The sequence below is a fragment of the Microcebus murinus genome, chromosome 5 (genome assembly GCF_040939455.1).
Source record: "Microcebus murinus isolate Inina chromosome 5, M.murinus_Inina_mat1.0, whole genome shotgun sequence".
Lineage (NCBI taxonomy): Eukaryota > Metazoa > Chordata > Mammalia > Primates > Cheirogaleidae > Microcebus > Microcebus murinus.
The window spans coordinates 111,504,996-111,530,914 of NC_134108.1; the positions used below are offsets into that span (position 1 = coordinate 111,504,996).

Sequence of the window (25,919 nt, forward strand, 5' to 3'; positions counted from 1 at the left end):
GGGGTGGTGGAGTCGTGGCGAGGAGAGTGGGGTGGTGGAGTCGTGGCGAGGAGAGTGCGGTGGTGGAGTCGTGGCGAGGAGAGTGGGGTGGTGGAGTCGTGGCGAGGAGAGTGCGGTGGTGGAGTCGTGGCGAGGAGAGTGGGGTGGTGGAGTCGTGGCGAGGAGAGTGCGGTGGTGGAGTCGTGGCGAGGAGAGTGCGGTGGTGGAGTCGTGGCGAGGAGAGTGGGGTGGTGGAGTCGTGGCGAGGAGAGTGGGGTGGTGGAGTCGTGGCGAGGAGAGTGCGGTGGTGGAGTCGTGGCGAGGAGAGTGCGGTGGTGGAGTCGTGGCGAGGAGAGTGCGGTGGTGGAGTCGTGGTGAGGAGAGTGGGGTGGTGGAGTCATGGAGAGGAGAGTGGGGTGGTGGAGTCGTGGCGAGGAGAGTGGGGTGGTGGAGTCGTGGCGAGGAGAGTGGGGTGGTGGAGTCGTGGCGAGGAGAGTGGGGTGGTGGAGTCGTGGTGAGGAGAGTGGGGTGGTGGAGTCGTGGCGAGGAGAGTGGGGTGGTGGAGTCATGGTGAGGAGAGTGGGGTGGTGGAGTCGTGGCGAGGAGAGTGGGGTGGTGGAGTCGTGGCGAGGAGAGTGGGGTGTGGAGTCGTGGCGAGGAGAGTGGGGTGTGGAGTCGTGGCGAGGTGAGTGGGGTGGTGGAGTCGTGGCGAGGAGAGTGGGGTGGTGGAGTCCTGGCGAGGAGAGTGGGGTGGTGGAGTCGTGGCGAGGAGAGTGGGGTGGTGGAGTCGTAGTGAGGAGAGTGGGGTGTGGAGTCGTATTGAGGAGAGTGGGGTGTGGAGTCGTAGTGAGGAGAGTGGGGTGTGGAGTCGTAGTGAGGAGAGTGGGGTGTGGAGTCGTAGTGAGGAGAGTGGGGTGTGGAGTCGTAGTGAGGAGAGTGGGGTGTGGAGTCGTAGTGAGGAGAGTGGGGTGTGGAGTCGTAGTGAGGAGAGTGGGGTGTGGAGTCGTAGTGAGGAGAATGGGGTGTGGAGTCGTAGTGAGGAGAGTGGGGTGTGGAGTCGTAGTGAGGAGAGTGCGGTGGTGGAGTCATGGCGAGGAGAGTGCGGTGGTGGAGTCGTGGTGAGGAGAGTGGGGTGTGGAGTCGTGGGGAGGAGAGTGGGGTGGTGGAGTCATGGTGAGGAGAGTGGGGTGTGGAGTCGTGGTGAGGAGAGTGGGGTGTGGAGTCGTGGCGAGGAGAGTGCGGTGGTGGAGTCGTGGCGAGGTGAGTGGGGTGGTGGAGTCGTGGCGAGGAGAGTGGGGTGGTGGAGTCCTGGCGAGGAGAGTGGGGTGTGGAGTCGTAGTGAGGAGAGTGGGGTGTGGAGTCGTAGTGAGGAGAGTGGGGTGTGGAGTCGTAGTGAGGAGAGTGGGGTGTGGAGTCGTAGTGAGGAGAGTGGGGTGTGGAGTCGTAGTGAGGAGAGTGGGGTGTGGAGTCGTAGTGAGGAGAGTGGGGTGTGGAGTCGTAGTGAGGAGAGTGGGGTGTGGAGTCGTAGTGAGGAGAGTGGGGTGTGGAGTCGTAGTGAGGAGAGTGGGGTGTGGAGTCGTAGTGAGGAGAGTGGGGTGTGGAGTCGTAGTGAGGAGAGTGGGGTGTGGAGTCGTAGTGAGGAGAGTGCGGTGGTGGAGTCATGGCGAGGAGAGTGCGGTGGTGGAGTCGTGGCGAGGAGAGTGGGGTGTGGAGTCGTGGGGAGGAGAGTGGGGTGGTGGAGTCGTGGTGAGGAGAGTGGGGTGGTGGAGTCATGGTGAGGAGAGTGGGGTGTGGAGTCGTGGGGAGGAGAGTGGGGTGGTGGAGTCGTGGCGAGGAGAGTGGGGTGGTGGAGTCATGGTGAGGAGAGTGGGGTGTGGAGTCGTGGTGAGGAGAGTGGGGTGTGGAGTCGTGGTGAGGAGAGTGCGGTGGTGGAGTCGTGGTGAGGAGAGTGCGGTGGTGGAGTCGTGGCGAGGAGAGTGGGGTGGTGGAGTCGTGGCGAGGAGAGTGGGGTGGTGGAGTCGTGGCGAGGAGAGTGCGGTGGTGGAGTCGTGGTGAGGAGAGTGCGGTGGTGGAGTCGTGGTGAGGAGAGTGCGGTGGTGGAGTCATGGTGAGGAGAGTGCGGTGGTGGAGTCGTGGTGAGGAGAGTGTGGAGCCGGGTGGCTGAGCGGTGGCAGCTGAGCCCCTGGCGGTGGGGTCCGGCTGGGGCTGAAGCAAGCAGCTGAGCCAGCGCTTGGGGAGGGGCCAAAGGGAGCTTCAGGCGCTTCCCTGGGATCGGGTGGGGACTCCCCAAGTGGCAGCGTGGGAGTTCAGGAAGAGAGGTCTGGAAGGGAGCTCTGGGGGTTCTCTTCAGGGAGTGCCCACGCCGGAGCCTACAGAGAGGACCCTGGAACTTGTTCTTGGCCAGAGCTCTGCAACCATGACTCATGGTTCTGCAGGGCTGGGGTGGCTGAGAGTTGCCCCCAGGGGCACAGGGACTCTGTCTTCACTCTGTCCCTCTTCTAGGCTCCCCCTTCTTCTGTCCGTCTGAACCTCCCCACCCCAATACATGTGACACACCCTGGGCAGGGTGGGTGAACCCTTTATCTTGCCTGGAAAGAATTTAATGGCTTGGAAACAACTGGAAATGGAGCTGAGAGGAACTACTGGGAAGCAACTCGGAAACAGCACAGCTGCCCCCTGCCCGCCCCAGCCTCCTCCCCTTTCCCCACCAGCCCTGCCAGCAAAGCCCTGGGGACCTAGCGCCTCAATTCCTCAAACTTCCTTCTGCCCCAGTCCTGGACACTGGGTGCAGAACCAGAACCTGCCTTCCTGTCTCTCACTGACCCTCCTACACTCGGGGTTTAGAAATCCTTTCTCTTAATTTTTCCATTCCCCTGGCCAGTAAGCTCCCAAAATAAGGGGCATCTGAATCCCCCAACTCACCCCTCCCTGGCACCCCCTTCCCACCTGTTTCCAACCCAATATCTGGGAACCCCCTTACTCCCTCCCTACTCTCACACCCGTCTACCTTCACTCCTCATCGCCAGATTCCACTGGCACTGTGGCAGGAGGGGCAGAGGAAGGCATGGGGGCGGGGCCAGAACCCCCATCTGTGGACCGTCCCGACCGACCGTCCCTCATGGAAGCCAGCCTCTCTCCCCACCCCCTGGGACCTACAGTCCCTGATGAGAAAAGTGACAAAGTTGGCCACAAGACTGAATACCCAGGAAGCTGAGTCACAGTTTGGGAAGATGCCCCATCCCTGCCGGCCCTCCAACTGTGGGGAGGGTGCCGAGCGGTGAGGCCACAGAAAGGTGCCCGGAAAGTGCAGTAGCGGGGATGGTGAGGGGAGGCACAAGAGACACCCAAATTCTTTCCCTGCCTGGTTCTGAGAGAAGAGTGGAATTCTTCCAAGAGTTGGAAGAGGGGGGCTGGAGGGAGTGGAGACAGGGCAGGGGAGGGGGACTTGGAAAGAAGCTCTGGGGGTGTTGTCTGTGGGTGCCTCTCCTCTCTTCTCCACCAGCCACACCAGCTTTCCAGAGAGGCTGGTGGGCTCTCTTCAGCCTTCCTGCTGCAAAGGCGCTCTCCCCTTCCCCCCGCTGCGTGGGAAAGCTGTGGGAGCGGTGGTTTGGGGGTACTGGACAACTCCCAGAGGCCACCAGGGGTGCAGGCAAGTGCAGCAGGGAATAGGGCCATGTGTCCTCTGCTCCCCACTTGGGCAGGGCCTCCCTCCCTCCAACTAAGTTCATTGACTCACACAGCTACCCTCCGAGGCAATGAGAAATCAGCTCTCATAGGCATCACCCATGGCTGGGTGTGGAGGAAACCTGAAGGGGAGATGGTGTGCATGTGTGTGCGTGTGCGTGTGCGTGTGTGCGCGCGCACCTGTGTATCTAGGCACAGGTGAGTTCACGTTTGTATTTGTGGATGAGCAGAAGTACACATCTTTGTGTGTGCACGCACCCCTGTGCTGTGGGAGTGATTTCCCTGGCCTGAGACGCAGGGTGACAGGGCTTGAAGGCAGGCTAGGGCGCGCCATTTACCAGAGGCTGCCGGCAAGCTGGGAAGGGCAGTGCTGCAGCCATGCCTCTCCGCCTGGGCCTTCTCGGTGGTGTGCTCCGTGTGGAAACACTCTTGCCTGTCGTCCAGCTCCCATCTCTTGCTGGCTGGTAGCAGAGTGTGATGGCGGGCAGCCCTGAAAACTCCTTTTTCTCTGATCCAGAGGAGAATTTTAAGAGTAGGAAGCCAGGAAATGTATGTATTGGGTGTGTGTGGGCATGTGTCCCCATCCCTCCTTTCTCACCAGTGACACATCCCCACTGCTCGCCGGTCAGTGTTTCCACCCCCACCCCGCCTCCTTTCCCATCCACCCCTCTCGTCCAGAGAGCTGGGCACCTGCCAACACCTCTCCCAACGCTTCCCTGCGCTGAGTCCTGATGGGAGGCGGGGCCCCTGTAGCCCTCTTTCCAACGTCACCCTGGGTGCCCTGAGACCTTCCTCTCAAACCCTTGCCCCCTGCGCTCCCCAATCCTTGCCTCGGTGAATTCCACACACACGACTGGGTAACCACCACCCAGCCCAAGGAACAAGGGACTCTTAGCACCCTGGAACTCCCCAACCCCCGTCTGGCCTCCGCTCCCCAGGGGTACCACACTTCTGACTTGGAGCACTACAGATGAATGTTCTTTCTCCTCAAACTTCACATGAATAGAATTATGCAGCACATTCTCTTACGAGTCTGGCTTCTTTTCTCAGCTTCCTGTTAGTAAGATCCAACCACACTACTGCATATCATTGTAGCTTGTTCCTACTTTGTTTTATTCCAGTGTGTGAATAAACCACAATTTATTTAATCCATTCTACTGATGTGAGATGCTTGGGTAGTTCCCAGTTTGGAGCTATTATGAGCAGTACTGCTATGTTGGATATATTCCTAGGAGTGGAATTTTGGGGTCATAAGGTTTACATATGTTCGGCTTTAGTAAATTTAGTAGATTCTGCCAAACAGTTTTCCAAAATGCTTGTACCATCTGGTCCTGCCAAGATCCGCCCTGGCCTGGTCTCTGCCTCTGCCCCGGCTGCTGTGTCTAACCCATTTCCAGTCCCGGACACTGTCCGTGGTCCTAGCCCTGACCTTGGTGCTGCCTTTGGTTCCAGCCTTAATGCTAGTCTTGGACTTTTCATTCATTCATACAGTCAATAAATATTTATTGAGCATCTATTATGTGCCAGATGCAAGAATATAGCAGCCAAGAAAAAAAAAACAGGTGCTATGCCTGCCCCCATGGACCTTACAGTCCAGTGGGCAAGACTGAAAATGGACAATAATCTCACCATGTATTCATTTATATATGATCACAAATTGTTATAAACACTGTGATATCACATGATGGGGGGACCTGACCTGGTCAGGAAAGCTCCCCTGAGGAAGTGATGTGGGGCTGAGACCTGAAGGATGAGGAGGCCAAGAGAAAAGAGCGTTCCACATGGAGAGAACAGCATGGACACAGGTCTGGGCGTGGGAAGGAGCACACGTGTATGAGGGGTGTAAAGAAGGTCACTGGGGCTGGAGGAGAGAGAGGGAGGGCAACGTTATGGGAGATGAGGCGGCAGAGGTCAGCAGGGGCCAGATGATAGCAATAGGGCTGTTTGGGCGGGGTATGCTGAAGAGTTTTAAGGAGGGCGTCCTGGTTGCCTTGTGAGATTGCAGAGGGACCAGCAAGCAGAAAACTGCAGTTGTCAAGCCAGAGGTGGATGGTAGCTCAGAACTATGGTAAGAGAGAGAGAAAGAAATGAATCAAAGAGATGTTTACAAGAAAATACGGTGGCATCGAATGGACGGTTAGGTTCCTGTTTCCTAAAGCTGGATGAATGGTGGGGCCCTGAGCTGTGAAGGGGAGCACTGAGGGGGAATGGGGTTCAGTTTCAAACATGTTGAGTTTGAGGTGTCCAAGAGAAGATGCCAAGCAGACAGGCAGATGTGTCGCTGTGGAGCGAGAAGGAGATGGTCGGGCTGCTTTACGAAGCAGCTTGTGGCTTAGAAATTGAAGTCGTGAGTCTGGGTGAAGGTCTAGGTGGGTGACTGGCACAGGTCTTTACTCTGCTGCACATTATAATCATCTGGGCAGCTTTTAAAATACAGAATAAAATTTGGTTCCTCAGTCATTCTAACCACATTTTAAGTGTCACAGAGCCACGTGTCCCTCCTGGCTGTCATATTGGACAGCACGGATATGGAATGATTTAAAATGGAGGGTGTGTTCGATGATTTTTAGAGGTCAAGTAGGATGAAGACAAATAGTCCTTAGATTTTGTTACACCAAGGTCACTGGGAGACCTTAGGGACAGCTGTTTGGTGGCTTGAAGGGGATGCAGAAGTCAGGTGGTAATGGATTGAGGCATGCATGGGCTATGGAGAAATGGAAACATCAAGTACAGATAAACAACTGATAACCGTGGCCATGATGTAGAAAAAAGAAATATATGGTGGCTGGAGGGGGTATACGATTAGGTAATGGTTTGTTGAAGGTATGTATGTATGTATGTATGTATGTATGTATGTATGTATGTATGTATTTTGAGGCAGAGTCTCCCTCTGTTCCCTGGGCTAGAGTGCCGTGGCATCAGCCTAGCTCACAGCAACCTCAAACTCCTGGGCTCAAGCAATCCTCCTGCCTCAGCCTCCCAAGTAGCTGGGACTACAGGCATACGCCACTATGCCCGGCTAATTTTTTCTATATATTTTTAGTTGGCCAATTAATTTCTTTCTATTTTTAGTAGAGATGGGGTCTAGCTCTTGCTCAGGCTGGTTTCGAACTCCTGACCTTGAATGATCCACCTGCCCCGGCCTCCCAGAGTGCTAGGATTACAGGTGTGAGCCACCACATCTGGCCTACAAAGTATTCTCTTTTTGTGTCTGGTTTATTTTTTTGCTCAGAGTTATGTGTGTGAAATTCATCCATGTTGTTGCATGTACCAAAATTGCATTTTCACTGCTATATAGTATTCCATTGTATGACTATAATGATTAATTTATCTGTTCTATAATCAGTAGACACTTGAGTTGTTACCAGTTTTGGCTAATATGAACAAATCTCGTAAACATTATTGTATAGTCTTTTGGAGGATATATGCATCATTCTATGGGATATTTACCAAGAAGTGGCATTGCTGGGTTATAGGCTATGTGCTTTAGTGATTTTAGTGATACTACCTAACAGTTTTCCAACGTGTTTGCACTAATTTATGCTTCCACTTGCAACAGTTGAGGATTCCAGTTGCATCACTTTTTTTTCTTTTTTTTTTTTTTTTTTTTTTTTTGCCATAAAAGTGAGAAATGACATCACTTTTTTTTCTTTCTTTCTTTTTCTTTTCTTTTCTTTTTTTTTTTTTGGAGACACAGTCTCACTTTGTTGCCCAGGCTAGAGTGCCATGATGTCAGCCTAGCTCACAGCAACCTCAAACTCCTGGGCTTAAGCAATCCTTCTGCCTCAGCCTCCCGAGTAGCTGGGACTACAGGCATGCGCCACCATGCCCGGCTAATTTTTTTCTACTTTTTTAAGTTGTCCAGCTAATTTTTTTTTTCTATTTTTAGTAGAAACAAGGTCTCACTCTGGTTTTTTTGTTTGTTTGTTTTGTTTTTTTGAGACAGAGTCTCGCTTTGTTGCCCAGGCTAGAGTGAGTGCCGTGGCATCAGCCTAGCTCACAGCAACCTCCAACTCCTGGGCTCAAGCAATCCTTCTGCCTCAGCCTCCCAAGCAGCTGGGACAACAGGTGTGTGCCACCATGCCCAGCTAATTTTTTCTATATATATTAGTTGGCCAATTAATTTCTTTTTATTTATAGTAGAGACAGGGTCTCGCTCTTGCTCAGGCTGGTTTTGAACTCCTGATCTCAAGCAATCCGCCCACCTCAGCCTCCCAGAGTGCTAGGATTATAGGCGTGAGCCACCGCACCTGGCCACACTTTCTTGCCAATATTGAGCAATGACAGCCCTTTCAATTTTAGCCATGCTCATGGGTATTTGGTGGCTTCCCACTGTGGTTTGAATGTGCATCTCCTTGATAACTAGTGATGTTGTGCACCTTTTCATGCTTATTGGACTTTTGGATATATTCTTTTCTGGAATACCCATTTAAGTCTTTTGCCAATTTAAAAAACTGGGTTTCCTGACTTTTGTTTGTTGTTTTATAGAATTCCTTATTTTAGGTTTTAATTCTGTGTGTGTGTGTGTGTGTGTGTGTGTGTGTGTGTGTGTGTGTGTATCTCACATATTCCCCCATCCGGGGCTTGCCTTGTTATTCTCTTAATGATGTCATTTGATGTCCAGAAGTCGGCAATTCTAATGAGGTCTAATGTGTCAATCTCTTTTTTACAGTTAGGTTTTTTGTGTCTGTCCCACTTAAGAAATCTTTGCTTACTCCACACTCATAAATGTTTTCTCCTATTTTTTCCTTCTGTAAGGTATTGTCGTGAAAGATATTGCATTACCTTTCATATTTAGGTCCTTGATCAGTCTCAAATTAATTTCTGTATGTGGACATAGAGATCTTTTTTTTCCATATAGAGACTGAAAAGACTGTCCTTTCTCCTCTTAATTGCAGCAGTATCTTTGTCATTAATCAGGTGACCACATAGGCATGTGTCTATTTCTGGACCCTACTGTGTTCCATCTGTACTTGCACCTTTATAATAAGTCTTAATATCTGACCATGTAAGTCCTGAAGAAGAGGCGTTTTTGTCTTAATAGGAGATATTGAGCTCATGTGAAAGCTGATGGGAAGCATCTAGTTGAGAGTGAGGGATTCAATAAAAGATAATCTACTCAAAGCTTCTTAGAAGACAATAGGAGCTGGGATCCAGGTGCTTGGGGAAGAATTGGGCCCGGAGACCCATCTACTAATTTGTTCAGCATAGGCGTGTTGGATGCATGCGTCCAGAGCATTTATGTGCCAGGCACAGGGTTACAGCAGTGCCAGGACAGATGAGGTCCCTGATCTCATGGAGCTAAAGCCAGCCCATAAAGAGATAATTCAGGCAGCAATAAATGCCACGGAGGACATGAACAGGATTTTGTGATAGAGGGTAATGGGAGACTGCTCCGACTGGGCATAAGGCAGGCTTCCCGGCGACGTGTGACTTAAGATTTGAACAAGAAGGAGCCAGCCCTTAAGAGCTGAATGAAGAGCATCTCAGACAGAGGGAACATACAGTACAAAGGCACTTATGCTAGTATGAGCTTGTAGTGCTTGTGAAACAAAGACCAATGTGGGGGGACACAGTAAATAAGAGGGGCAGGACAACCAAATCATATCAGAAAGACAGTCAGAGAACAGAGCTGCCCAGGGAGGGTCTCCGTTAGAGCTGGGCTGAATGTGAATTTTTACGTACATATGAGTTGGGTAGATTAGTTGTGGGCAGTGGGACTCTGCGCGTGGGTCTCCTTTTCAAAGCTGCACTCACACCTGCCCTCTCTCCTTGCAGCCTCCTGAATGATGCCAGCCCAGCGTCCTCTAACCTCCTGTCTGGCCCTCCTGGTGCTGCTGGGCACAGCCAGAGCAGGCCCCTTCTCTTCAAGGTCCAATGTGACACTCCCAGCCCCACGGCCCCCTCCCCAGCCAGGGGGCCGCACAGTGGGGACAGGAGGGGGAAGCCCCTCTTCTCAGCTTTACGAGCACACAGTGGAAGGAGGGGAGAAGCAGGTGGTATTCACCCACCGTATTAACCTGCCCCCTTCTGCTGGCTGTGGCTGTCCCCCGGGCACTGAGCCCCCTGTCCCTGCTTCAGAGGTGCAGGCCCTGAGGGTCCGGCTGGAGATCCTGGAGGAGCTGGTGAAGGGGCTCAAGGAACAGTGCACGGGGGGGTGCTGCCCTGCAGCTGCCCAGGCTGGCACAGGTGAGCAGACAGTCACAAGAGGGGCACAGAAGAAGAGGAAGGTCCAGAGGTGGGTTAGGGTGGGGTAGGCCCTGCTAATCCATAAGGGGCCTTGGTATGAATTAGAAAAAGGCACCCTTCCTTGCCCTCGGGGATGGTGGGTGCAGCCCAGAGCACCATTTGGAAAGTGGAGCTGGGCTAGATGACAGCCTAAGCATATGCCGAGAGAGGCTGGGAGCAGCATGGCCTTATGAACGGAGGCTGGGCCTTCTGGGGGGGCTGACCCATAGGACCACCACATGGGCTCAGCCCCTCTCCTCCCAGAGAGACTGAGGCCTGCTTCTCCCTTCCACTCCAGGTCAGACAGATGTGCGTAGTCTCTGCAGCCTTCATGGAGTGTTTGATCTGAGCCGCTGCGCCTGTTCCTGCGAGCCAGGCTGGGGCGGGCCCACCTGCTCAGACCCCAAAGACTCTGGAATGTCCCCCTCCTCCCCACCTTCAGCCTCCGGGTCCTGCCCCGACGACTGCAACGATCAGGGTCGTTGTGTCCGCGGTCGCTGCGTGTGCTTCCCTGGCTATACCGGCCCCAGCTGTGGCTGGCCCTCCTGCCCTGGGGACTGCCAAGGTCGCGGGCGCTGCGTGCGGGGCATGTGCGTGTGCCGCGCTGGGTTCTCAGGCGCCGACTGCGGCCAGCGCTCCTGCCCTCGGGGCTGCAGCCAGAGAGGCCGCTGCGAGGACGGGCGCTGCGCGTGCGACCCCGGCTACACGGGCGAGGACTGCGGCGCGCGCAGCTGCCCCTGGGACTGTGGCGAGGGAGGGCGCTGCGTGGACGGCCGCTGCGTGTGCTGGCCCGGGTACACCGGCGAGGACTGCAGCACGCGGACGTGCCCGCGCGACTGCCGGGGCCGCGGGCGCTGCGAGGACGGCGAATGCATCTGCGACGCGGGCTACAGCGGGGACGACTGCGGCGTGCGCAGCTGCCCTGGCGACTGCAACCAAAGGGGCCGCTGCGAGGACGGCCGCTGCGTGTGCTGGCCGGGGTACGCGGGGCCCGACTGCGGCGCGCGCGCCTGCCCACGCGACTGTAGGGGCCGCGGGCGCTGCCAGGACGGCGTGTGCGTGTGCGACGCGGGCTACGGCGGCGAGGACTGCGGCGTGCGCAGCTGCCCCGGGGACTGTCGCGGCCGGGGCCGCTGCGAGAGTGGCCGCTGCGTGTGCTGGCCGGGGTACACAGGCCGGGACTGCGGCACGCGCGCCTGCCTTGGTGACTGTCGCGGGCGCGGGCGCTGCGTGGACGGCCGCTGCGTGTGCAACCCGGGCTTCACCGGCGAGGACTGTGGCAGCCGTCGGTGTCCCGGGGACTGCCGTGGGCACGGCCGCTGTGAGGAGGGCGTGTGCGTGTGCGACGCGGGCTACGCGGGCGAGGACTGCAGCGTGCGCAGCTGCCCCGGGGGCTGCCGAGGCCGCGGCCAGTGCGTAGACGGGCGCTGCGTGTGCCACGAGGATTACTCGGGGGAGGACTGCGCTGTGAGGCGATGCCCGCGCGACTGCAGCCAGCATGGCGGGTGCCAGGACGGCGTGTGCATGTGTTGGGAGGGCTATGCTGGCGAGGACTGTAGCGTCCGCACCTGCCCCTCCAACTGCCACGGACGCGGCCACTGTGAGGACGGGCGCTGCGTGTGCGACCCAGGCTACACCGGCCCCACCTGCGCCACTCGCGGCTGCCCCGCTGACTGCCGGGGTCGCGGGCGCTGTGTGCAGGGTGTGTGCGTGTGCCACGCGGGCTACCGCGGCGAGGACTGCGGGCAGGAGGAGCCTCCTGCCAGCGCCTGCCCTGGGGGCTGCGGGCCTCGGGAACTGTGCCAGGGGGGCCAATGTGTGTGTGTGGAGGGCTTCCAAGGCCCTGACTGTGCCATCCAGACGTGCCCAGGGGACTGCCGAGGCAGGGGAGAGTGTCACCAGGGCAGCTGTGTCTGCCAGCATGGCTACGCAGGGGAGGACTGCGGGGAAGGTAAGCAGGCAGCCTTCCCCATTATGCTGGGTCAGGGACTAGGTTTCTGGAAGCAGGAGCCACGGGGAAGCCCTGAGCCTGAGGCCTAGGGGCCCAGGGACCTGGAGGCGGAGTGGAGGGAGGTTGGTGGAGGAGCCAGTGCCCACAGCAGTGGAGAGCCCTGGGAGCAGGACTGGCCTTCAGCTCTCTGAGGAGCAGCAGGCAGAGCACCCCTCTAATTGCGTTGGGGGAGACTCTGTTCTTGGAGATAGGGGAAAGGTGAAGGAGCCCCCAGCCCCGTTCAGGCCTCTGTCAGCTTCTCCCCCACCCTATCCCCCCACCAGAGAGGAGGGGGAGATCGATGGGACTCTTGGGGCAGCCGAGAGTAAAGGGGACTGTGATGTTCGCGATCGGGGGTGGCTGCCTTGGGCTAACCAGCTTTTTCTACCCCTTCCCTTGGGCAGAGGTGCCAGCCATTGAGGGCATGAGGATGCACCTTCTGGAGGAGACGACCATTCGGACGGAGTGGACCCGGGCTCCTGGCCCCGTGGATGCCTACGAAATCCAGTTCATCCCCACGGTGAGGGAGATGCCCTGCTGCCAGAGAGGGCTGAGTAGGCAGCACACAGGGGGAGCTCACCTCCCCCAGAAAGGGCCACATGCTCAGTGGTTGAGCCCAGACGGTGGGCTGCTGAAGCCGCTGGAAAGCCTTCACATCCTGGGCACAGAGGCCTCTGCAGCATCTCCAGCAAGCACTGGCCCCATGCGCTGGAAACACTGGTGACTGTGCTCAGCACCTCCTGAGGCAGTTCGGTCCCTTGCTGGCCATCACTGTGAGCCAGCTCTTGTTGCTGAACCCAGATCTGCCCCCATTCCAATATGTGCTTATTGGCCCCAGCTGGGCACTGGCCAGCAGCTAGAATGTTCTCGCTTTCCCTGTGTCCTACACCAGAGGCCTTCAGGTATTTGAAGACATCAGCCATCTGGTCACCCTTCGAATCCCAGGCCAAACACCCTGACACCTTTGCCCCTTTCCCTTAATTCTTTGTTCTCTGAATCCTTCACCGTCCTGTGCCTTCTGCTTTTTCATGTGCCTCTCAAAATCTAGGGGTAGCGAGGAGCCCACTGGCTAACTCTGGATTCACTGGCACTTTTCTCAGAACTGGCATATATTATTAGCTTGTCACACAAACTGTCAGCTTTTTTGGTCATTTTTGTTTTAAGTAACTTTTTATTATAAAAGTCATATAAGGCCAGTGCAGAAAATTTAGAAAATATATGCAAGGAAAAAATATGGAAAGAAGGGAGGGAAGGAAACAACACTCAACTCTATACACTTTTTTAGCCTAAATATAGGCCTTTGCATTTGGCTCTGCTCAGTGTTATCTTTTTTGGTTTGGGCCAAGCTATCTATGCTGTTGCAATAATTGTGAGTCTGTGAACTGGTTCTCCCACTTCCACGCCATCAGTGCATTGCAAAGCTTTTTTTCTCTGTCTCTCTTCAACTTACTCTTAAAACATTAGGGGAGCGCCGTAAGGACAAAGCCCTGTGGCTGGCCTCTCATTGGGGACCTCCCTTTAGTGGAGTGGGCTTTTAGGATACGGCCATTTCCCCAGCTCCAAATCATCTGACATTTTCTCCATCGAACTCATGTTTTCCTGAATCATCCCACAAATGCCATAGGGTGTGGGCCGTGTCACCCTCATGTTCATCAGCCTAGCCAGGACTCTGGAAAAGCACATAACTTCCTGGGCCTAAGGCCTTAGAAGGCACTAGGACAGAAAGGGACAGCTCAGAGGTGCTGTCGTCCTCACCCCACTTTGCCTGCTCTTCTCATCATACCTCGGGCCAGCCCCCTACATGTTCTCTCTCTCCTTAGTCTTTACAAAGCAGAGGCAAGACATCCCTCCTTTATGGTGCAACCAAGACAGCTTGGATTTTTTCTTCTGTTTAAACTTTTTTGTTGTTGTTTTTTTTTTTTGTTTTTTTTTTTTTTTTTTTTTTTTGAGACAGAGTCTCACTTTGTTGCCCGGGCTAGAGTGAGTGCCGTGGCGTCAGCCTAGCTCACAGCAACCTCAAACTCCTGGGCTCGAGTGATCCTTCTGCCTCAGCCTCCCGGGTAGCTGGGACTACAGGCATGCGCCACCATGCCCGGCTAATTTTTTATATATATATCAGTTGGCCAATTAATTTCTTTCTATTTATAGTAGAGACGGGGTCTCGCTCAGGCTGTTTTTGAACTCCTGACCTTGAGCAATCCGCCCGCCTCGGCCTCCCAAGAGCTAGGATTACAGGCGTGAGCCACAGCGCCCGGCCCTTTGTTGTTGTTTTAAAAATAATTTAATCACGAGACAAAAATTTGGCAACTAGAAAAAAGAAAAACAATTCTTGGCTGCTTTGCACTAAAACAATCACTGCTAACGTTTTTAAGTGTTTCTCCCACTCTCTTCTGTGTGTATATTATTTATATAGCTCTAATCTTGACAGGGTGGGACATTTAAAAGGAACCTTCCTAAGAAACTTCAGGAAAAGAATTAAAATAAACACTTAAGATAAGAGGAGCTTTCAGGGCAGCAGTTGTCCTCCAGTCTGAGTAAATAAATATAAACTCATTCTTGGGTGTTCTCAGGGCCGCTGCTTTCCAGTGGGAGCCAGAGGCCTCCTCACCCAGAGCCAGGGTGGGACGGAGCTAGCCTGTGCCACACTGGGCCCTGTTCTCAGCTCGTCTGCCGTGCTCTGGGTATGGGCCTCTGTCATATTCTGGGTCCTTTCTGAGCCTGGGTGTGGAAGATGCCCCTATAAAATTGGTCCCCAGATACCCCTGGGCCTGGGCTGCCAACCCTCAGACCGTGCTTTCTGCTCACTCTGGCTGGCTCCTGGCATTATTGTACCTTCTGCTCCGTGCATTTCTGTTAGCATGGGCCATATTCAGTAGCTGGCTCTGCGCTGGCTGCTGCCATCTTCCCAGAAGCCTGTCTCTGCCTCATCCCCTCCCCCTTCCCAGAAGCACTTATCTTGCAAAGTCCAAACTCTGATATTCCTGACCAGAGGACACACCTAGTTACTGGAATTATTTTCAGAATGCAGAAGAGGAATGTCCTTCCTCTCCTGCATTTGTGGCATTGTTACTCTGACTCAGTGGTTCTCAGAGTGTGTTCCCTGGAGCTGCATCACCTAGAAGCATGTTAGAAACACAAACAGCCAGACTCTGCCAGACCTACTGAGCAGCTGTGAGGCGGAGCCAGCTGCCAGCATCTGGCTAGAGGGCCTGCCCCAGACCAGGAGACGGTGCTGGGACACAGGGGTTAGGCTGACAGACGTTCAGGGGACTGTTCCCACATGGATCTCAGGAGGAAGCAAGAGGCATCTAAAGGACATAAATGGGTTGGTCTGAAGGGAGAAGGAGCACTCTGGGGACAGGCCTGCCTCGCTGAAGGAACCAGACATCAGCAGGGAGCGTCCAGGGATAGACACTGGGGGAATAAAGAGGAGAAGCACAGACAGACAGATTTCATGGGTCTTGAGTTGAGGCCAATCCAAAGCTTCCTAGGCTGGGGTGTCCTAGGGCAGGGTGAATAGGAGAGGGATGGGGGTCCTGTATGCCCAGGAACCTTTTCAGCCCAGAAAACTGACAAAGTTCCATTTCACCCTCAACCCAGAAATCTCTATGTGGCCTTCTCATCTGGTTTTATACTTTGGGATTTACTGTGTTGACTTCCCTGCAGTCCTCCCGGTTTAGGAGAGTACCTTTTTTTTTTTTTTTTTGAGACAGAGTCTCGCTTTGTTGCCCAGGCTAGAGTGAGTGCCATGGCGTCAGCCTGGCTCACAGCAACCTCAATCTCCTGGGCTCGAGTGATCCTTCTGCCTCAGCCTCCCGGGTAGCTGGGACTACAGGCATGCGCCACCATGCCCAGCTAATTTTTTATATATATATCAGTTGGCCAATTAATTTCTTTCTATTTATAGTAGAGACAGGGTCTCGCTCTTGCTCAGGCTGGTTTCGAACTCCTGACCTTGAGCAATCCGCCCGCCTCGGCCTCCCAAGAGCTAGGATTACAGGCGTGAGCCACAGCGCCCGGCCAGGAGAGTACCTTTTGAAATTTCCAATCTTACTTGGCTGAACGGAGGCGGCCCCGTCACGGCCAACACAGCTCAGCAGAACAGTGTCCTCAGTGGCTCTCCTAGCCAGACAGCCCAGCAAAGTGCGGGGCTGTTAGGACGCTCACAGACGTCCAGTTCCTCGTGTTTCCCCAGCGGCTGGCGCCCTGGGAGACTCCGCCTGGAGCAGGGCTAGCAGATTTCCTTCAGGGCCCCCACACCTAATCACAGTACCTTACACTGCACTTGCAGTAGCATTGCTTCCTCACAGACATCGCTACACAGAGATTTATGTAAGTGTCTATACAACTGGAGACGCACACATACGTTTCGCTACTAGAGTGTAAGCTAGCTAAGCACAGGGACCCAATCTTTTATTTTTGTGTCTCAATGCCCAGCATGATGCCAAGCACAAAATCAGCAATCAGGAAACATCTTTGTGGAAATTTGAGAGGTGGGGCCTTGTTTTGAGGAGCCTACAAACCTGCTGAAGAGACAAGAAATGTCCCTAAAAGGAAATGCTGTGACACAGGTCACACTCAAATTGCACGGCCAGGGGCCGGCAGCCGTGGGGGCTCAGGCTGAGCAGCTGCTTTAAGGAAGAAGCGAGGCCTGCAGGGAACCCTAGTCCACTGCATCTGTCCCGAGAGGAATGGGCTTAGGCTGCGCCTCCTCACGCCTAGGCAGTCTGGGTGGCTGGGGGAAGGTCAGAGGGCAAGTCCTGGTGCATGTCAGGTGGAATTCTGGCAAGTGTCCGTGAGAAGAGACTCTCTGGCCACACTGCCAGGGCTTAAATTTCTGCTACCTTCTTGGTGTTGGTGACCTTAACAGGATATTTATCCTTCTTTGCCTCAGTTTCATCATCTGAGAAATGGGACTAATAGGACCTATCTCATAGGTCATTGTGAGAATTAAGTGAGTTCATATACATAAATCTAGAACAGTGGCCTGCACAGAGAGAGTGCCCTAGAGTGTTTCCTGTTACTGCCCTGCTCCCCAGCTTGTGCAGGGCCAAGTTCCACACAGCCCCATGCTGACTTGCAACTGGAGAAAGAGGTAGGGGGATGGAGCGGCAGGGGCCAGAGTGCCCGCCCGAGCCACCTGCTGCTCTCTCTCACAGACAGAGGGGGCGAGCCCCCCATTCACCGCACGGGTGCCTAGCTCTGCCTCAGCCTATGACCAGAGAGGACTGGCCCCCGGCCAGGAGTACCAGGTCACTGTCCGTGCCCTTCGCGGGACCAGCTGGGGCCCTCCTGCCTCCAAGACCATCACCACTAGTGAGAGCTGGAGCTGTGGGGCGGGCCTGGGCGGAGATCTGGACTGGCCAGGGAATCTGCACTGCAGGAGAGGGAGGGGGAGGGCTGGAGGGGGCTGACACCCACCTGAGCCCTCCTCTTTCTAACCGGCCAGTGATCGACGGTCCCCAGGACCTCCGAGTGGTGGCTGTGACACCAACCACGCTGGAGCTCAGCTGGCTGCGTCCTCAGGCCGAGGTGGACCGATTTGTGGTGTCCTATGTCAGCGCTGGCAACCAGAGGGTGCGGCTGGAAGTGCCCCCTGAAGCAGACAGGACACTGCTGACTGACCTGATGCCAGGCGTGGAGTATGTGGTGACTGTCACAGCAGAGAGGGGCCGAGCAGTCAGCTACCCGACTTCTGTCAGGGCCAACACAGGTACGGCTGGTTAGAGCTTGGGGAAGAAGGGCCCTGGATCCCACGGTGTGGAGCCCTCCTTGGGAGCCCAGCCCTCGGCTCGCGGGCTTCTCTGAATGCATGGACAGGGTGCCCAGCGGTCTCAAGCACCTGGGGGGCCTTGCTCTGACCCGAAGGCAGGTTGCAGGTCTGACTCTGGGAGGAACTGGCCCAGGGAGAGAAGTAGTGAGTAGGAGATGCTGTATAGTCCACGCAGATGAAGGAGGTTCTTATCTAAATTTAGGTACAAGGACAGGCCATGTGCGGACAGATCTTTCGGGGACTGGAATTAGGCAGCCCAGAGATCATCAGTCCCGTTGACTTTAGGAATGGGATTGCTGGGAGTTGGGTCTCAAGCAGTAATTTTCCACTAACCCTCAAGGTTTCTTAACAGCTGCCTGGATCTTTCTTTTCTTTCCCTGTGACAGGGGGACGCCCACCTTGCAGTAACTCACATTCTCTACCCCTCCCCTTTCTCTCCTTCAGATCCAGGGCCCCGCCCGCTGGCGTCTCTCTTCTTTCTAGGGCAGCCGCAGTGGTGGGCTCCGCGAGGGTAGGGGGCGCTCCGGGACGCTGACTCATTTCTGGCGTTTCCCTTTCCAGGTGCAGCCGGGGCACGGGGAAGAGGCCCCTGGCTCTGCTGGGAGGGATAGAGGGAGGGCTGCCGTGGGGAGGAGCGCAGCAGGAGCTGCCACTGACCTGTTCTCCTCCCCTTTTTCGCCCTGGCAGCACCTGGCCACTACAGTTACCCGGAGGTGCGCCCCCCAGCCCCGCCCCCCCAGCCCCGGCCCCGGCCCCGGCCGGCCCCAGCCCCGCGGCCCCCACAGCCCCCTCGGCCCTCGCGGCCCGCAGAGGAGGGGGAGGCGTCCGGGCCCGGGCCAAGCCTGCCCCAACCCCCGCGGCGGCCGTGGGGCAACCTGACGGCCGAGCTGGGCCGCTTCCGCGGCACGGTGCAGGACCTGGAGCGCCACCTGCGGGCTCACGGCTACCCACTGCGGGCCAACCAGACTTACGCGTCGGTGGCGCGCCACATCCATGAATACTTGCAGCGGCGCCTGGCGGCCGCCGCCCCCGCCAGCTCCCCCGCCCCTCCGCCCCGTCGCCCCCAGCCCACCGCCAGCTCTGATCCAGGCACCAGGAAGCGGGACTCCAACCAGGGCATCTACGGCCTCTCGCCGGAAGGCGTCGACCGGGTGGCTGCGCCTCGCCACCCCAAGCCCGAGGTGCTGGGCAGTTCCGCCGACGGCGCGCTTCTCGTGTCTCTGGACGGGCTCCGCGGCCAGTTCGAGCGCGTGGTGCTGCGCTGGCGGCCGCAGCCGCCCGCAGAGGGCCCCGGCGCTGAGCTGACCGTGCCGGGCACCGCGCGCACCGTCAGCCTACCCGACCTCAAGCCCCGCACCACCTACCACGTGGAGGTCCACGGGGTGCGGGCGGGGCAGACCTCCAAGTCCTACGCCTTCATCACCACCACAGGTAGCGTGGGCTGGGGCTGCGGGATCACCCATCCTCTGTCCAGCCTCACCTGCCGTTGGAGCCCCATGAGTTCCTCCCACTGCCTCACCTCTCGGACCGCCACGCTGCACCACACGTTCTCCCTTCGGGCCCTGCCTGGCCCCGGCTGCAGGGACCCCCCCCCCCCCAGCAGCCCTCCTGTGTCCCTAGAAGCCCCTCCCACGGGCCTGGCTTCATCCTGTGGATACCTAAGGCCAAGGCAGCCTCGTCTTGGGGATTCCCAGGGCACTCCTGCCGGGACTGCTGTTCTGGGCGGTGGCCGGGAGGACCTGAAAAGGTTCCCTGGAGCAGCTGGAGTGGGTGGGGACTGAAACCAGTGAATCCCACTCTGACTCACTTGGTAAGGGTGGCTGAAGACTGTGGTCAGTGGTTACTGTTTTCCACAATTTGGCCTTGACCTTGAAGGGACACATCAGAACTGCTTGGGGATGACCTTGATGCCATCAGGCAGCATGCAGGGGTGGAACCACTGCTTCCTGAGCTGCCTTTTCACACCTCCTGGCTCACTTTATGCTGGTCTCTCCCACAGGAACGACGTCCGGGCCTGGGGAAAGGGCTCTGGGCTGCTGTGGGAGGGTGGTGGACCTCTTCTTCCTTCGTAGGGCCAGATGCCACCTGACTGGACGGCCGCCCCACGCCCTCTTTCCTCTCTTCTCACTGCCCACTCTCCTCTTGCATCCTCCTCCCTAACACCACTGTCTCCGCCTTTCTTCCAGGCTTCCACTGCAGCACTAACGGGAGCCACCCACCGACCACCACGGGGGCAGGGGGATGTGTGGGGAGGCACGGAGGTCATAGAAGCCTGTGGGTGAGGGACAGCAGGCTTTATGTATTCCACGTGTTGCCTGCCCTCAGCGCAGGCCTGCCTGTTCAGTGGCGTGCGGGGGTGTCGGGAGGCCTGGCAGACCTTCCGGAGGTGGGGCAGCACAGGTGGTAGACTGGGGTGTAGAAAAGGGAAGGTCCTAAGCCCTTCTAGGCTGGAGGGCAGAACCTCGGAACTGAAGATTCCTTTCTGGCTCTCACACTCGACTCTCCTCTTTTTCTCGCCCTCTCCCTTCCCAGGGTCCTCACCCCCAGGCCTCTTGGGGGCCACCGATGAGCCTCCTCCCTCAGGCCCCTCAACGACCCAAGGGGCCCAGGCCCCTCTCCTGCAGCAGCGCCCCCAAGAACTGGGAGAGTTGAAGGTGCTGGGCAGAGACAAGACAGGGCGCCTCCATGTGGCCTGGACTGCCCAGCCCAACACCTTTGCCCACTTCCAGCTGCACCTGCGGGTACCCGAGGGGCCAGGGACACACGAGGAACTGCTGCCAGGGGACGTCCGCCAGGCCCTGGTGCCCCCACCTCCTCCTGGGGCCCCCTACGAGCTGTCCCTTCGTGGGGTCCCCCCTGGGGGCAAGCCCTCTGACCCCATCATCTACCAAGGCATTATGGGTACATCTTGGACTCTGCTCAGACCAATGTCCTGAGACTGGGGGAAGAGCTGGGGCTATCAGGTCTTGAGAGGTGGGATGGATATCGAGGGGCAATGGAGGATAGGGCTGACATTTGGGTCTGGGTGATAGGAGAAAACAAGAAAAGAATTGTGGGTTCAGAGGGAAGATGGTTGGGAGGACCTTAGAACAGTGATGGGGGTGGGAGGGGGGAGGAAGGCGGGGGGAGAAAAGTCTGAGGGTGGGCCGGGGATTCAAGGGAGAGGCTGTAGGCCTCTGGTCCTCCCCTGCAGCTTTCCTTGCTTCACATCCTGTGCCCACTTCCTGGTCTCTCCCCTGCCCTACCCTGTCCTGTGGATCTCTCAGAGTGGGCATGAGAAGGCCTCTGGATCCTGACGCTCAGCCCCTGACACCTCCTCCCTGGGAGCCAGGCTTGCAGTGGACAGCACCCCATGGTCCCAGCCAGTGTTTGCTGGTCCTTGGGGAAGGGGGTCCACAGCCAGCAGGACTTCTGAGGTGGGTGAGGCTGGCAAGACCAGTGCAGAATCGGGCCTGGAGTGCCTTGCTCTCACGTCCCCTCTTATTTCCTCTCTGTGGTACCAGGGTGGCCATATCTCTGCCTAACTCCAAGTCAGGCTCACCACCGGGAGAGATGGTGGCAGGGCTGAGTGCGGCTCAGGCGGGCGAGGAGCCTTCAGACTGCCCTGAAGCAGCAGCAAGGAGGCTCGAATATTTCAGGCAGAACCACAGGGGACCTAAACTCCCCCAGAGATCCCGTTCGCAGAAGGCTAGGCCTTGTGAGGGTGGAGAAACTGTCGCAAGGGAAGGAACAGAGATTGAGGAGGAGAGCTGGTCACAGAGGGCTGAGGGGCGGGGAAACAGAGGCTTCCAGGGAGGGAGCTGTCCAGGATGGGGTGAGGTGGGCAGAGGAGAGGGAAGGAGGCTGGGGACAAGGAAATGGGTGAGTCCACTGTGTTTTTTTGTCCCCCAAATCCCAGACAGGGATGAGGAGAAGCCTGGGAAGCCCTCAGGTCCACCACGCCTGGGTGAGCTGACGGTGACGGACACGACCTCTGACTCCTTGTTTCTGCGCTGGACGGTCCCTGAGGGCGAGTTTGACTCCTTTGTGATCCAGTACAAGGACAGGGACGGCCAGCCCCAGGTAGTGCCTGTGGAGGGGCTCCAGCGCTCGGCCCCCATCACCTCCCTGGACCCGGGCCGCAAGTACAGATTTGTCCTGTATGGGCTCGTTGGCAAGAAGAGGCACGGCCCCCTGGTGGCTGAAGCCAAGATCCGTGAGTGAGAGCAGTCATACCCTCTGCCCTCAGTACCGCCCTGAAGGTCTTCCCAGTACTTTGGGAATCTTCTTCAGGAGCTCCAGGAAGGCTTCCTGGAGGCAGCGGTGCATGAGCTGAGTGCTAAAGACAATTAGTGGTGGGCAGGCAGAAGAGTGTGGCCGCAGGAGGATGGACATCAGTGTCCTGGAGAGCAGGGCGCGTGGGGAGCTGAAGGGCTTAGGGCTTCCCGGGCCATGCTGAGGGGCTTGGGTCTCATTTGAGGGCCCTAGAAGCCTCCGAAGGGCTAAGTAGGAGAGCGACATGACTAGATATTTATCTTACAAATAGCACTGTGACTGCTGCAGAGATAGCCGGGGAAGTGAGTTAAGAGCTGGTGAGAAATGGTGGTGGCTTGGCTGGGACGGTGGCAGTGGGGCGGGGTGTGGGGGTGAAGGAGAGTGAGGGGCCCAGGCAGTCCCCGGGGCTCTGAATCAGACACTCCCATTCCGAGGCAAGGAGCAGCAGGGAGGGGACAGCATGGTGTGGAACGCTAGGTAAGCGTGTTTCGTGCATTTAAGGAGAGTCAGATGTATTCCAGGCGCTCTAAGCACAGGTCATCACACCCCTTACAGCACACCTGGGAGGCAGCCCGCTTCACAGATGAGAAGCCAGGCAGAGAGGAGGAAGGGGTGGGGCCTCGGGGTTCTGCTGCCTTCTGGGTTTGGAGAGAGGAGAGAAGGCCTACAGGGGACCGTGGTGTCACCAGTGCCAGCGGACAGGAGCCAGGGTGAGAGTGTGGGTGGGGGAAGAGGCAGGGCCGCTGCAAGCCTGGGCTGAGCGGAGGAAGAGGAGCCTGCGGGGCAGCCTGGGGGCCACTTGCAGGGAGGGGCAGAACCACGCAGGAGGGCACCGTCAGGCTTGTCGATTCCAGAAGAGTGATTCAGGGCTATAGAGTGTCCACAGACTTAGCAATGGCAAGGGCACCACTGGCCCCATGAGAGCCGCCTGATGGAGGGTGGAGCTGGATTGGGAGGGTGATGGAGATGAGGACATGGCTGCAACAGTGTAGACATCGCTCTCTGGAATCTGGGCTGGAAATAGCAAAGAGGGAAGCTGGAGGGAGATGCGCACGGGATTGGGGCAGGGTGGGGGCACAGGAGCTTGTTTAAATGCTGATGGCACAGCTGCTGGGGGGAAGGGGCAGTGGTGCAGAGTGGGGAGTCACCCACGGGCCGAAGTTCCCAAGGAGGAGGAGAGGCCTGGAGCACAGGTGTGGGAGGCTGTCCTGCATCGGAGCGCCTCAGCGACTGTGCTGTCCTCTCTTGGAGGGAACCAGTGAGTAGTTAAGCTTGGAAGCAGCGTAGGTTGTACGGGGAAGATTCTCCTGACTGTGGAGACGTGGACGGGCTTGGCTGGTCCCCCGTCTCTGAAGCTCCTCCCTGCTCCTGGGTTATGGACAGACTGGGCCGCAGCAGGCCACACAGTGCTTCTGTGTCACTTGGGCGAGGGCAGCCTTCCTCTCGGACACAGCTCCTCACCAGGGCACAGGGCAGCTCGGCTAGCAGAATGCCGGCTGGTCTAGTCCCTCTCTGCTCCCTCACAGCGCACCTTCGTGCGGTGAACTGCCTGCACAGCCTCACACGGCATCCCTATGTGCAAGATGGGATCACCCTTCTCCTGTGACCTATGACCCTCCCTTCTCTCTGTCCCCCTCTTCCTAGTGCCTCAGAGTGACCCACGCCCAGGAACCCTACCCCGCCTGGGAAAGTTGTGGGTGACAGACCCTACGCCAGACTCGCTGCACCTCTCCTGGACCGTCCCCGAGGGCCAGTTCGACTCCTTCGTGGCCCAGTACAGGGACAGAGATGGACGGCCCCAGGTGGTGCCTGTGGAAGGGCCTGAGCGTTCAGTCATTATCTCCCCGCTGGACCCTGGCCACAAGTACAGATTCACTCTGTTTGGGATTGCCAAGAAGAAGCGGTATGGCCCCCTCACGGCTGATGGCACCACTGGTGAGTGGCAGCCACCTCAGCCCACGTGACCTCTCCCAGCCCTCTGCACACTCACCCTCAGCCAGAAACCAGCCGGACCCCAGCAGGATGGTTGACTTGGGCATCCTGGCCCTACTCCTGGGCGGGCGGAGAGGCAGCCAGGCTCCCCCACTTGGCTGGGCCCGCCGGCCCCATTCAGCAGCTCCTGGCAGCCCAGGTGTGTCACGCCCTGGCTGTGCCGGACTTCCCTGGAGTTTTGCACTCACACTAATCAAATAGTGACACCCCTCATGTGACATTGTGACATCTCTCCAAACCCCAGCCCCAATCCCAGGCTGCCAGTTCAGCACCTGGCTGGAGCCTCTTGTTTACAGCCCCAGAGAGGAAAGAGGAGCCTCCCCGTCCTGAATCGCCCCAGCAGCCCCTCCTGGGGGAACTGACTGTGACCGGCGTGACCCCAGACTCGCTGCGCCTGTCATGGACGGTGGCCCAGGGCCCCTTCAACTCCTTCATGGTCCAGTACAAGGATGCCCAGGGGCAGCCCCAGGAAGTGCCTGTCAAGGGGGATGAGAACGAGGTCACCATCCCCAGCCTGGAGCCCGACCGGAAGTATAAGATGAACCTCTACGGACTTCGTGGCAGGCAGCGTGTGGGGCCCGTGTCTTTGGTGGCCAAGACGGGTGAGTCAGGGCTGCGCAGGCCTCCCCTGCCCCTGCTGGCCTCCCGCCTGTGAGCCAGACCTGGGCCAGGCTCCTTCCAGCCCCTCCTCCTCCTCCTCCTCCTCCTCCTCCTCTGCTCCCATTCTGCCCCAGCGCCTCCCGTCCTCCCCACTGCTCTGCTGTCCCCGTCCAGCCTCAGCTCCTCTGTCCTTTCCCAGCCCTGCTTGTCCATCCCCAAGGCAGGTCCCAGTTTTCCATTCCAAGCACCTGGAGGTATCCCTCTGCCCTATTCCGTCCTCCCCACGGGTGTCCTCACCATTCAGGCACTGTGTTCTCTCGCCCCACAGATTTTACTGGGCTACATCATGGCGTATGTAGCTCAGGCTGTGGCCACTTCTGAGCTTTTGTCACCTGCCCCCACACCCTCCTGCCATTGCTGCTCTGTTCACAGGTGGCAGATCAGGTGCAGGGACTAGAGAGAAGGACTCCCCCAGGCCCCAGCTCCCCCACTGGGACTGGGGCAAAGGTCGCTTTCAGCACAGTATCCCAACCTGCTCCTCCATGTCCCCAGCCCCTCCCATCCAGGGCCATCTCCAGGGCCTGTGAATTCTTTGCCAAGAGATCATGTGACGTGGTGGTGGGGAGCAGACTCTAGAGCCACCTCCCTGAATCTTGCTACCAGTTTTGCAACTCACTACCTGGGGGACCTTGTGCAAGTTACTTAACCTTCCTGTGCCTCGGCCTTCCCTTCTGTCAATGAGGACGACAATGCTTACCACTATACAGAGTCGTTAGGGTTAAATGAGTTGATACACATGCAGCACTTAAAATAGTACATGATGCCCCAAATCTGCCACTGGAGACTGAGCTGCTATTTCTTCCTGACTCTCTCACTTCCCAGTAACCTTTTGTGCTCCTCCCTGCTTTCCCCATCCTTGCCTGGGTTATCATTTGTGCCTGTCGCCTTCTCCATTTCCTATCGCAGAGTCGTCATGGGCTGAGGGGTGGGTCCCAGAAGGGCAGGCTTCCCTGTGCCCTCCCCACTCCACGGAGCCTCAGCAGGGATGGTGGTGGGTGCCCACAGGGGCGTGGGCCAGAGCCAGCCAGGGAAAACCAGGGCCTTTCCCCAGCTCCCAAAGGCCCCCCCCTCCTGAATTTTTCCCCAATCGGCCCTGCCTTAGCAATTTGTTCCTTAGGGTTAAAGGGGAGGGAAGGCAGCGCTGCCTGGGGAGGCCTCAGCGCACTCCGGCCAGGACACGGGCGGGCGCCAGAGCTGGGGAAGCGCAGGTAGGTCGGCACTGTCACTGAACACGGTGCAGAATCCGCAGAGGCTCCTCTCCTGTCTCAGATATGCAGAGAGACTCCTTGCCCCCAAGAACTCGCCGTACAGGATGGGGCTGGGGTTATCTCAGCCCTCTCCATCCATGAGTGCCCCAAT

At 57.3% G+C, this 25,919-nt stretch overlaps 1 protein-coding gene across 2 annotated transcripts in view; it reads left to right on the forward strand.

Annotated features, from left to right (window-relative positions):
- The window catches only part of TNXB (tenascin XB), a 53,445-nt gene that overhangs the window by 2,813 nt on the left and 24,713 nt on the right, over positions 1-25,919 (forward strand). For both annotated transcript variants that reach the window (XM_076003472.1, XM_076003474.1), the window contains exons 2-11: positions 9,442-9,852; positions 10,190-11,842; positions 12,286-12,401; positions 17,041-17,197; positions 17,331-17,594; positions 18,342-19,085; positions 20,187-20,555; positions 21,553-21,849; positions 23,553-23,843; positions 24,197-24,502. In XM_076003472.1, the coding sequence (XP_075859587.1) occupies positions 9,450-9,852; positions 10,190-11,842; positions 12,286-12,401; positions 17,041-17,197; positions 17,331-17,594; positions 18,342-19,085; positions 20,187-20,555; positions 21,553-21,849; positions 23,553-23,843; positions 24,197-24,502 (4,600 nt within the window). In that variant the 5' untranslated portion in view covers positions 9,442-9,449. The remainder of the gene's footprint in view (positions 1-9,441; positions 9,853-10,189; positions 11,843-12,285; positions 12,402-17,040; positions 17,198-17,330; positions 17,595-18,341; positions 19,086-20,186; positions 20,556-21,552; positions 21,850-23,552; positions 23,844-24,196; positions 24,503-25,919) is intronic.